This window comes from Pyxicephalus adspersus, chromosome 11 (genome assembly GCF_032062135.1).
Source record: "Pyxicephalus adspersus chromosome 11, UCB_Pads_2.0, whole genome shotgun sequence".
Taxonomy (NCBI): Eukaryota; Metazoa; Chordata; class Amphibia; order Anura; family Pyxicephalidae; genus Pyxicephalus; species Pyxicephalus adspersus.
Window position 1 is genome coordinate 13,980,390 of NC_092868.1, and position 13,528 is coordinate 13,993,917.

The 13,528-nt window shown below is 37.4% G+C and overlaps 1 protein-coding gene across 1 annotated transcript in view; it reads right to left on the reverse strand.

Annotated features, from left to right (window-relative positions):
- Positions 1–13,528, reverse strand: part of KCNJ14 (potassium inwardly rectifying channel subfamily J member 14) — a 31,232-nt gene that overhangs the window by 7,011 nt on the left and 10,693 nt on the right. The window contains exon 2 of the mRNA XM_072425910.1: positions 3,184–4,049. Within this exon, the coding sequence (XP_072282011.1) occupies positions 3,184–3,954 (771 nt within the window). The 5' untranslated portion in view covers positions 3,955–4,049. The remainder of the gene's footprint in view (positions 1–3,183; positions 4,050–13,528) is intronic.

Sequence of the window (13,528 nt, forward strand, 5' to 3'; positions counted from 1 at the left end):
CGTTCGCAGATATCGTGCAGGATCGTTCGTCGTTCGTTTACAAACGATAATAATTGGAAGTGTGTACGTAGCTTAAATGAAATATTGAACAATATTTGGCAAAGCCCTGTGAAGATGACAAAGTTTTTTACAACATTAAAAAATGTTTATTTTTGGTTAGTTTAGAGATTTAGAAACAGTAATGTATAGTTGCCAACTGGCTGCCAGGGGCCACTGCAAATTGCCCTTTGCTAGGTGCCTTATTTAGCAAAAGCCCTGAAATCTCAGGTTACTTTAACATTGTTAGTCTATTATATGCAACCCCCAAAACAATTTTAGTTTCCTACTTCCTAAAAGAGTCTATACATATCATCAATCAAAAACCGGATTACTCTTACAGCAGAAATTAAATCCGGTAACCCTTAATAACCTTCTTTATTCTGTGGCATAATCGCCATTCACCAATATGACCTTGACCACCGCTATTTGAACTGTTTGTTTACTGCTTCTTAGAAAACACTGTCACAATGGAAAAAGTAATTCACATGGTCAAAGTACTTTATTTACATATCTAAGCGGTTAATAAAAGAAATGGTGTAGTATATACAGTCAATACTACAACATACTGTTATTATTAGGAGAGCAACTTATACTATGGACTTTCCAGCTAACTAATCCTTTGGAAGGACACTGATAGAGTGCTTAGCAGTGCTTACTTTACAGCTTCTCCTCAAACTAACATAGCTAAAGACACTAAACAGAAAAAAAGCATCTTGGTGAAAAGCAAATTTAAAAGCTGTTGTATTGGAGCGTTTTTATATGTTCATTAAAATTATTGATAGTGTGAAAGACCAGAGGTTTTCATTTGTTTAGTGACCTTTGAATTTAAAGTACACCAAACTCAGGATATACGATCATGTGAAGAAGTATAGAAATTACTGACTTTTTCAACATATATAAACAGCCAAATAATTAATCTTTATTCGAACAGTACCAGTAGAGTACAGTACCAGTACATTAGATAAGGTGATATATCCAGTTTCTATCAAAATGTTTTTGGAATCCAATTATTTTTATTTGGGGAATTTTCAGGTGCCTTACTAAAATAAATACAAAAATCATTTTTAAATACAACTTGTATCATTTATTATGTTGGCTTGTTAAAAAAAGGACAAAACAGTTTGAACAATAAGAAATTTTGATGTAAACATTGTACTCACTGAGGTATATGTGTTCCAAATATGATTTTCTTTAACAAGCCAACATATTAAATGATACAAGTTGTTTTTAAAAATAATTTTTGTATTTATTATAGTAAGGCACCTGAAAAATCCCCATAATTAAAATAATTGGATTCTAAAGTGTGAACAAGGAATGGAGTGCCAGGACAATTAGTCTCCCCCTAAGTAATTAACTGGAACATGAATTTTACTTTCAAGTCCATCTTCTCTGCTTCATACACTTACCTTACCCCTAGATTCTGCCCATTGTATCTAGAGAATGTAATATCACATCGTTCAAAGCTGTATATTTCAAATCGCATGTGAAAAAATTCCAGCACTTTGCTTGAATTACTTTTCACAAGATTTGGGATACTTAGCAGACTTAAGGATCTTGCTAGAATGATACTTACGTTGTTTGTTACAGTGCCGAAGCTGGGGATTAGGTAAATATATTTATGAACTATTTTTTACTATTTCTTTAACATTCACTTTGCTTGTTAGTCTGTGGTTCACTTTAGCTAGTGCTTCCTCCAGGCATCAAGGAGGCCTATTCTCATTTTAGGATCAGAGCCCTGACTGCTAGAGGAGTGGAAAATAAAGTAAGTAATTACTCCTACTCACCACCAGTACTAATGGGGACCCATTGCAAGGGTTACTTTTTCTTCAGCTTGAAGTTTAACTTTAAACCTCAAATGAGATTAATACTCGAGAGCCAAAAGCATAGATAGCAGAATAGCATTGACGTTCCAGCACAGAAGACCAATCTCTTTTTCTAACTATATATATATATATATATATATATATATATATATATATATATATATTGCAAACTATTAGCAAGAATCACAGGGGTTTTAATTTGAATTATTTTACCTAATACTAAAAAAAAAGGCTGAAACACATTTTATTGTTAGCAGACTCCAATGGATGTAGTCATTCCCCAGCTCACCTGACACAGGGTTTCTGATTTACTAAAGCTCTCCAAAACTAGAGAAAATAGACTATCATGAGAGAAACTGTCTGATCCAGACAACCTGGAATGGGTTTCCTAAAAATGATTTGGTATTAGTTGGCAATTGTTTTCAATCCTAGACCAGATCCATTCCAGGGTCCAAATTCCACTCAGATAGTTTGTCTTCTCCAGTCTTGGGTAGTTTCAATAAATCAAGCCCAGTAAGTCTATGAATAGGTTTGGCTCTGCAGATCCAGACCTAGTATATGAAACATGAGTTTGGAGAATGTTAAAGTTTATTAACCTGAGTAACCTTGACACTGTTTGCTTTTATTGCAGAATCTGCATGCAGATCGAGTAAGAGCACAGCAGAATATGGGACTATTATCATTATGGTTTAGTTTTAGACATAAGTTAGTATTGGGTTTAAAGGTTAAGGGTACCAATAAGTGTGAGGTGTTCAAGTTGGGGAAGGATAAGTTTTCAGTACCTAAATAATGAAGATATTTTGCTTAATAATGCTAGAGGATCTCTAGATTTTCGTCTTCTGTGCTGAAACATCCATGCTAAAAACTAGTAGCATCACATTTTTGATGCCAAGAACAACATTATTTGGATTTGCTTATTCCATCAAATCTTCTCTTGTATATGTTTTGCTTTATGAAGAAGTCACTTTAATAAATTTAATAGAAAAAAGAATAATGTGAAGGAATTTACAGCACTATATAGAAGGTATGTCCACAGTAAATGAATGAGAGCTATAGAGACAGCACAGTTCTGTCCTATGGAGAAGTGAGGCAGGAATAAAAGGCCGCCCATTGCGTCAAACAACAGCAGTCGGTTCTTTAGCAATCCAGCATGGCACATTGCTAAACAACGTCGAGAGCTGTACTACTACTAGCTGTTCAACTAACACAATCGAAACTAACACAAGTACGATCGTCTCAGGCAACGTAAATTTAGTGTTTTCACATAGCTTTAGAATTTTTTTTCTGAACTGAAGATAACATTAGTAGTGCTACTGCTTACCTGGAGGAGTTGTGCTCGTACATGGGCCTCCACTAGATGGCTCTTGCGCAGATTAGCCACTCTCCACATTAGACACAATTTCCCATCTCTTTGAGCAATAACAGCATTTTCTGTGAACACCAGAGTTTCATTCCTTTTTTTGGGTTTGGCAATTTTTGCCATGATGGCTCCAATAATGAAGGCATCAATTATGCAGCCCACAATGCACTGTAGTACCACAGTCAATATCGCTAATGGGCACTCTTCTGTCACACTTCTGAATCCATACCCAATGGAAGTTTGAGTTTCTAAGGAGAACAGGAAGGCAGCCATAAAGCTGGTGACTTGTAAGAAGCATGGAGAGAATGGGGTTTCATCTGAGCCAGGCTCAGGTGGTGGTGCTAAGTCCCCATGCAATGAGGCAATAAGCCAGAAAGAAAAACCAAAAATAAGCCAGGAAACTACAAAAGTAAAGGAGAATATAAGGAACATCCACCTCCAGCGTATGTCTACACATGTGGTGAACAGGTCAGTCAGGTAGCGTTGGCTCTTTTCGCTGAGGTTAATAAATTCTACATTGCAGTGACCGTCTTTTTGTACAAAGCGGGTACGTTGACGAGTAGGCCTTGTGTGTACCTTTCCATTGCGATAGGCAGTTGGTTTCATACCCTGTGTTAGCTCTGATTCCTCCTCTTCTCTGAGTGGGTCTGGAATATCTGTGCTAAAGCGACGGATGGCACGCGCCACCCCCATGGCCAGGGCACCACGGGGAAGGATGGTGGTGCTACCCATCCTAAAGTTTGGAGACAGCAGGTTTGTTGAGAAAGTCAGGTTCTCAAAAGCTTTAAAGGCACAAAAAGTTCATGATGCAAAGCTTCCAACCAGTCCTAAAAAGAAAAAAAACAATAATGTTTGTAGAGGATATCAGATTGCAAGGTATAGACATTAGACAGTAGGAACATCTTCCCTGATGTGTTATACATATATATGATCAGATATAACCAGACTGCATGTCTGGCATCATCAGTCCTACACCTTTTTTGTGGCAATAATGACATACTAGCTAAAAAAGTCATTCCAATCTGTTGCCTTTTACTCCCAGATCCTAGGCTGAGCTCTGAATTTACCCCATGAAAAAACTGATCACAAAATTTCTGTAGCAAATTTCAAACAGAACAAAATAATTAACTTTTAAAAGGCAATCACAATGTATACATTTTTAAATTCAGTCAACAATAATCCTATTTTAAACCACCAACTCAACACCCCATTATTCCAATGATGAGCCTAAAGCCTATTGGGCATGTTTAGAAAGACAGCTGTCTAGTAGTCATGTAGAATTCATACTCTATTTCTGACTACTATTCTGACATACTTTCCATGGAAAGCAGCGTATTGGTTTAAAGGTTGAGCAGTGTTTCACAACCAGAGTTCGGTGAAACCCTAGATGCAATTTGTGCATCCCTGGTTAGTTTAACTGACACCAATGATTCTTTTAGCTATTTGTAAGGGTGACATTCTTCACACTGGCCACCAATGTAAGAGGCATTCCTCCTGCTAACCACCATGCTAATGTACTGTGAGCTGTGGATATAGTAATTATAAAAGGGGTTCCCTGAAGACCTGAATGTTAATTCATGAGTTCACTCATGTTAAAAAGGTCGGGAATAACTGAGGCAAAGAGTATCAAAATCAAACAGATCTTATTCATTCGAAACTACGGCACAATGGAAGATAAATTATGGGCTTGTAGTAACATGTAAGTGGCTGTATTTTTTCTTTCAGAGGGCTGATTTAGACCTGAGAACTCACGCTTCAATACAGACATACCATGTGTTTGTGCCATGTTGTGTCAATCTTTCTTAATAGCACCCACAACATCCCTGTAGTATAGTATAGTTGTTGGTGTGTTGCCTTGCAGTGCTTAGCAAAAAGAAGGTGCATGCATGTTTGGGGTATTAGGCAGCCCGGTCAGGTTAATAATCTACTTAGCATAACGGGGGATATCACATGGCCCCAGCATGCAGGAACGCACCTCAGCACATAGGTTTAAATGTTTAGCAACTTTTATTTTGCACAACAGTGTGTTTAATCTGTTTTAAGGTCACCTTCAAAAGGTAAACATACTGCTGCATAAAATACAAGAATAATACGTACCACGTTCCTTGTTGCCCTTTTGCAGAGCTAGGGATGCGACAACGTACTTCCAGGTGTGTCAGATGACTGTGACCTCATCAGCTATGTTCTGTGGCTCCAATCATCTGAAAGCTGTGTCACCATTTTGTTTCGGCAACACTCCAGATCAGCAGCAATTGAGTAGATAAAGGTAAATATTACACTTGTATCTACTTAAGGTAAAATAACCGAACACCCCAACAGTGGAAAAAGACCCCTAAGCAATACAAAAAAAATCTATGATAGGAAGGAAATCTGGGAACCAAAGCAGCAGAGACCCCCTAACTGCAAAACAAGAAAGCGGTTCAACCCAACAACATCAGTTCAATGGTAAAATATAACTTAATCTTTAAATGTGTAAACATTTACTATTAGCAGGATTATTATGAAATGAAGCAAATAAATAGTTATGTAAAATTGCGCAGTGTCCTCTGATGTATGTGGGTCAAGTGCTTCTCGTGGCTCCAGCCCTCGTGACTGTTACAGACCTCTCTCACACACACATACACTTGCACTCTCTCTCCGCACAAGAGCTGCTTATGTTTCCATATAAAGCAGATGTGAAGCTTAGTGGCAGCAGACTCGGAATTTCATGACAATGTCATATCTAATCTCAGGCAAGGTATCCAATTTGCATGTAAGGTCAATGATGCAGCAAGAAAAAAATCTATGCTGTGTTTCCCGTATTGACAGCACTGAAATGACTGACAGTCAGCAGTCTCTATCACATTTAGTGATGTAACACATCTACAGATTTTACTAATTACATTTATCTACAAACTAATCTATTGTCCATGTTAAATAGCTACTGGCCAACTGTCATGCCACATTGTGGGATGTCCATATACTGGCTTTTTTTATGCATAGTCCCCATTTTTAGACTATTTGCCAACACAAGTTTTTTTACCCTTTTCAATAATAAATAAAACAAGCTGCAATATCCTACAGCAACCATTCAAATGTTTAATTGGCCAGTTTAGGTAGATGACATTTAGATGGCCTAAAGCCATGTGGATCATATACAGCTGCCATTTTTTAAGCACTACTGATCTCAAGCAGCCGGTTTTCATCCACTTTCTGTATAACATACCAGTAGCTCCTGTATGTAATTTTCATGCAGATTTCCTGATGCTAACAATAGTGAACTATGCTTGTGCAATGTGCATTAGCATGATCACTTGTAGATGTATTGGGAGAACACATAACATGGTTACAATGACAAAGAATGATTGGGAGTGTTGTTACCCTATAACCATGAGTGCCCGGACAAGCACCTGCAAGATTACTGGATATAGTTTTCATATAAAATGTTTATTTAAAATATTTACATTTTCTTTTGAAATTACTTTAGAAATTACTTTAGATTTGCGTGATCCTGTTTGGCTCCCCGCAGCTGGTGGTAGTAAGTGGTACTAGTATACTGCCACCTCTATTTATTCCCTGGAGCTGCTGCAGAGAAATGCTTTCATGTACCATCATTCTACCAACATAGAAATGTGACCTGAGACAACATACAACCACCTACAAACCATGTGCATTTTAGCCAATTTTACAAATTTGTTTTATTGCACACTGTGCATTTTTGTTTGTAGAATAGTGTATTGTGTAGTTAGAGTTTGCCCTTTCTTGGGCCACACAACTTTAACAGAACCATTAGCCAAACAATGTAATAGATGACTTACTCTTGTATTTGTTTATTTGGTGCTGGGTATACAGTATTAGGTGTAGGCCTGATCGGACAAACAAATAATATTTCCCTGATCAGAACGATGGCCAACTGTGGACAAAGTTCTGCAATGGTAGATCTGTCCATACTTGATCAATAGAAAGATCATAGAAAGAATAGAATCAATGTTTGATCAATATTTTTATCAAAATTGACCAATAGGTTCTCATTTTTAAAAGGTTTTTGTTTTATCCAATGTTATCCAATTGAATGTCTAATCCAGCCTTTCTCATTCTTTTTACCCCTGAGGAACCTTAAAACAATTTTAGACCTTGGGAAACTAAAACCACTTCTTGGGGGGTCAGTGGGGAATAAAGCTTCCTAAGTTGGTGGTCAGTGGAAAGAATACCTCCCTGCAGCTGTGGTTAGAATAACACCTTTATAAGCATCTAAAAACAAGAGTCATGTGGCTGGCTCTACCAAGTGGTGTTGGTCGTAAAACTATGCAGGCCATAGTTTGAATAACCCCTAGTTACCTCTGGAGCAACTCTGGGTATTCCACTAAGTTCCAAGTACGAAGTTCTGCCAATATATTTCCTAGTCCCTAAGGAGGGTCTAGTTTTTTGAAGTGGATGTAAATCCAGTGGTCAACTTTTTCACATGACAGATTCTGTTAAATTATTAAGATAATGAATTTACCATGTTAGATGTAGTGTTATTTTTTTACAAGCATATCACACACATTACATGACAAGAAAAAAGAAAGGACAGATATATTAAGTCATGGTAGGTAGTGATAGTCTGCATTATTTGCAAAGTAAGAACCACGATGAACTAAATTGACAAGATGGCATGCAATTGTGACCCGAGACATATAGAGACAGAGAATGTATACCATGGGGAAATACCACTTAACAACACTAAATACAAGCCAATGACGAGTTCCCCTAGAAATGTTGTAAATAACAAAGCACCTCAAGTACATGCCTCATAGCATAATCTGAGGGAGCAATAAACAGGTATGACGTTTATCATGGTGGCACTGCAGACTAGCTACATATAAATAGAATGGTCCATCTGCTAACTACAGCTTTAGTATTTGTTGAATTTACAGGATATTAGTGCAGCCAATAGGAGTTCAGGTTCTTTCTGCTTCTCTTAGCTTTCAATAGCTCTCTAATGATAGCATATATTAAGCCCTATTCCGAACTTCCCAAAAGTGGAGGCTTGTACCTGGATAGTACAAATGAACTTTATTTGTGCATAAGTTGCAATATTACAGTCAATCCTATAACTGTACAGAAGGTTTTGAAAATATAGCAATAAAGGCCATGGATTTGTATATTGTACAACTAGTTCTGAAATTTATATAGGTCTGCCACACAACACAGTCCTGCCTGGTAGGGACAAGAACCAATCTTTCTCTGATTTAGTAATATTTTCACTTACAGGCCTTTTCCCCACCTTTGCCTCTACCAGGTGACATTGTGGCTGGTACAATGGTAGGTCAACTAGCCATAGTTCAAGGAACCACAAGCAACCTCTGGAGGAAGCTTAGGGTTCCACAGAAAACTGATTGAGAATGGCTGCTTTAGTAATATAGTCCCCCAGCAATTTGGTTATCTATGTTCCTTGCTGGTTATGTGAGTTTTGCTATGCGAACAAATCAATCTTCATGTCCTCAAATGCCCACCCTACCCAGTGGCGTGCAGACAGACTATGAGCACATACAGAATAGTATAGCTAAATGCTCAAAATCCTTTAGTCCCCAAAGCAAGGCCAGTTTACTTTGCCTTGCACGCGACCACATAGCTTTCCGAAACTGGTATAACCCAAACCTGCCACTAGAAACAACACAATACAGATGCGATGTCAACAGTTTCACTAATTATACGAAAGCCATTTCACATTCCCAGAGAGCACAATGACAAAAGTTACGCGAAAGCAACAACGCTCACACACTAGGAACAATGACTGAACAAATGTCCTCATCAAGAATATCACATTTGTTAGCAGGTTGATTTTTTTATCTGAGATCTGGGTTAATGAAGGACATAAATTCACTAATAATTTAAATGGCATGTCTGTTTAGACTTCTAAATATAGTTTATGAAGCTAAGAAGTCTGAAAATATGAACATATGAACTCTTAAACTTGGAGACATACTGAAGTTAATTATTGTCTGTGTGTATCATTAATTCATGGACAGACTGACATCAGTTTACTCTGTTTCATTAGGAATCACAATGTGTCTGTCCAAACACTGCAACTTCACTGACACATAAAGCAGAGAAAAACCTTCTGTTGTTCATGATAGCCGTGTTTTTCCATTGTTCTTGGCTCAGATCCACTCAAGTGAAAAGTACAGGTTAAATAAAGCTTCTAGAGTTATTTGATGTGTGGGTATTAGAAAAAAAAAATAAAGCAGTGCACAAACAGTTGTAGATCCCTGTTATTTGGCAAAGCAAACACTGTTGATGATGTGTATCATAAGATCAGTAGCTTGTAGCAGTTAGTGAACTACACAATACACTCTGATTAGTTTCTGTTGTTATTCTCATCCTTACTGATTTCTTGTGAATTCCAGCAGTTTTGTCCCTTTCATATTATTTACCACTATCCCGTTACTTGCATTTTAGCAGTATTTGTTGAAGTAAAATGATGAAGTTTAGGGTCAGAATGGTGGTGCTGGGGGAAAGAGGATCTTCTTGTGGTCTTGAGTGATATCAGAAGCCAGCTGGTGATTTAAACCCTTTAAAAGAAACCTGTCATCAGAGAAATATGTGAGCCACTATTGCTGACCTTCTTCTGAAAATATTAGTCGCCTGCCTTATTCACTTATTCAGCCAAAACAAACATGGAACCAGTGAAGTAAGAACTTCTAATCTGCATACTCATTTTGGATCAGTGAATCAAAGTATAAAGCTGAACTCCAGCCTTACATTCGGTCTGCTACACATGAACAAGCTCCTCTCCTACAAAAACTACATTTTACCTACAACTGTTTAACATATTTACAGGTTTGATCAATACTGTACTAGAAATGAAATGTGCAAACATTCATGTACCTAACACATTTTTGATACAGACCCATAAAATATAAACAGACAATTAAGGGATCATATTGACAGGCGTTTTCCTGCTTTGGTGGTGTGTTCCAAACACATGTACTCTGAATGGTCAGGGTTCAGTGTTGGGACCTTTACTGTTTAACATCTTTAAAACGTTTTAGAGTTTGGGATTAAATGTACCATTACTGTGTTTGCAGATGACACCAAACTATGTAATGGAATTAGGTCCATACAGGATGTCTCCAATCTACAAGCAGACCTGGATGTACTGTTTGATTGGGCAGCCAAAAGGCAAATTACATTTAAAATAGATAAAAGTAAAATTATGCACTTGGGAACTAACAACATGCATGCTTCATACCGACTAGGGAGAATACATTTGGGGGAGCAGAAATAGAAAAGGATCTGGGGGTTTAGGTACATCATAGACATAAAAACAGCATGCAAAGCCAATATGCAAAATCTAAAGCTAGTTAAGTACTTTCTTGTATTAAAAAAAGGAATAGACTGCAGAGATGGAGACATAATCCTGCCCCTGTACAAAGCATTGGTCAGACTACATCTGGAATATGCAGTCTAGTTTTAGACACCAGTTCACAAAAAGGACATTGTGGAATTGGAGAGAGTGCAGAGAAGGGCAAGAAAACTAATAAAAGGAATGGAGGAGCTTAGCTATGAGGAGAGATTAGCTGAACTGAATCTATTCTCCCTTGAGAAGAGAAATTTAAGGGGGGATATGATCACCCTGTATAAATATTAAAATGGTCCATATAGAGAACTCCCTTTCCAGTTTTTCACTTTGAGATCATTACAAAGAACAAGAGGGCACTCGTTGCGTCTGGAGAAAAAGAAGTTTAAGCTCCGGATAAGGAAGGAATTCTTCACTGTAAGGTCTGTGAAAATGTGGAATCGGCTCCCTCAGGAAGTAGTTACAGCAACTACTATAGATTGCTTTAGGAAAAAGCTGGATGCTTTTCTAGAAGCATAACTGGGTATTAAGGCTTTAACGTAAAGATAACAGAGACTGTTGATCCAGGGAACATCGGATTGCCTCAAGGAATCTGGAAGGATTTTTTTCCTGTTGAAGCAAATTGTACCAGGGTTTTTTTGCCTTCCTCTGGACCAACTATGTCTTATAGGTTTTATATCTGGGATATGTTTATGTCCCTAGTGGTTGAACTTGATGAACTTATGTCTTTTTTCAACCTAATCAACTATGTAACTGTGTAACATGTAAAACAAACTTAAGGAAAATCCCTTTGACTTTAACTGATCAGTAGACAATTCAGGGACTTTTCTCGTCAAATCCAATCAAACCCATGTATTTGTATTTGCAAAAAAGCCAAAACCTTTAAAAAGAAAGCCAATCAACATTATCCAGGTTCATGGTGCATTTTGTTTCATGACATGACAAAAGTTCATGAACAATTTCAACATCATCCCCCTTAAGAGCAAACATTTTCCATTTTGTTGAGACTTTTTTGATGTAACTTTCTTACCACCATTATTGGAGTGATTGCTGAGATCTTTTTTTACAGAAAAGCACCTGATCTGCAAAAATATTTGCTTATAATTAAAAAAATAATAATAATAAAAATAAAATAATTAAATAATAAACAGTTCACAAGTTATTAGAGATCAGCTACTCCTTGGTTCTTATGACTGGATAAAACTCAAACAGCTGCCTTCACAGCCGCTGTGGCACAGGTCTAAAGAATTCAATGGTCTGCATTGTGGATGTATAGGGATACCTCATTAGGATCTAGGCAACCTACATGGAGGTCTGTTGTTTCCCTGCTAATCAGACTATCATATGTGGATAACATTATGGTCATATTATCACAAGTGGATGAACCAAACCTTACAACAAATGTTTCTATGAATGCGGCTAGTTCCACAAATGGTCAAAGGAAAGATCTGGCTGCACCAACTGGGGTAGTAATATGAGATACAAAAAACAACATTTTCAAAATGAGACTGCATTACATTGTGCTATAGGTATCACAAGGGGTAATTTAACATAGAAGGCTGGCCTAAAAAATAAAAGCCAATAAATTCCTCAGGACATTCAGGATGTTATGCTTATTTTTTTCTAGAGGGGATCTAAAAGGGAAGAATACTTGCATAACAATATTTGTACAGATCAATTCAGGACCAACAGCCACTATGGCCCCCTATACGGGCGGTAGAGAAGAAGACTAGACCCCAGATTGTCTTTGGGTTCTGAGATAAGTATTTCATGATATTACATTGTCCATAAACAAAACAATATATCCTGAATATGCTGGGCACTCATTTTTGAGCCATCCAGATTTAGTCTTAAATGAAATTTTTAAATCTTTGCACTTGTTAGACTAATGCTCATTTGGAACGCTTACAGTAAGCAGAGGAATAACAATGATCTGATTACAGATTCAACAAGCAATGAACAAAGTATTCTTTAATAAATTGAAGTGTCCAACAACCACTGTTTTTTTCTCCTCTGTCCATAGATATTCCTTGCTGAAGTCTGAGTGACATTGCTTCCTCTTAATGACCCAGCCCTTAGCTTCCAGTGTTGCAGCGAACCTTACATAACATACAGCTAAGTGAAGGTTAGTGTGTTCTGATCAATTATACCTAAAAGGAGTGTTGCCTGATGATAAAAGTTTCTCTAATATTAAAGTAGGGGAACATAGTTTCACTTTTGTTTTTAGTATGCCCAGACAGCTTTAAAGTAATTTTTTTTACTAATAATGGAGCACAAACAAGTTCTGAAGATTTTCCTTTTCCATGTGGTTCATTCATAGCGTGACACTGGCTTACAAAATATGACCAGTTCATGAAGGAATTTGCCTAGGTCTGTTTTTTTTTACAGCCTCAGGCAAGGATATGTAATGGTCCAGGGTTAACTGTATAGTTTTTTTAACACCTCACTCAATCAACATCAATAATAAAGATCTTAACAGCTTTTAGTCCATGGTGGATGACCACTAAAGAACCACATGTCATGGTGCTGAAAGCAACAATAAGAAATGAGTCATAGGACTTTCCAGGAGAAATTTTGTATAAACTGCAGAAAAATCCTGGATGTAGCTGGGCTTAGTGAGGTAATCTCATCAGTTTAAGCATGGGTAGCACAGAGGGCAACATTGAATGCATTGGGATTAACGGCACAATTGTAGAATTTAAACTGTTCATCTGTCTACCAAGTAGCATTTATTCATTTAAAAGATTTACACATGAAAGTTATGCCATTCATCTAATATATACACTGTGATATTACTAATTCTAAGCTAGTTGTCCCCAACCTTTTGGAGCTCATGGACCACTAGTCTCACAGACGCTGGACCGCACATGCGCGGGGAGCCATGTGTCACTCAAAGGGGAAAAAACTTTCCCCCAGAGTGAAGTCATGATTCCAGAACCCGCCCTCTCTCAAATCGTAGATATGGGACACAACCCGCCCTCCTTC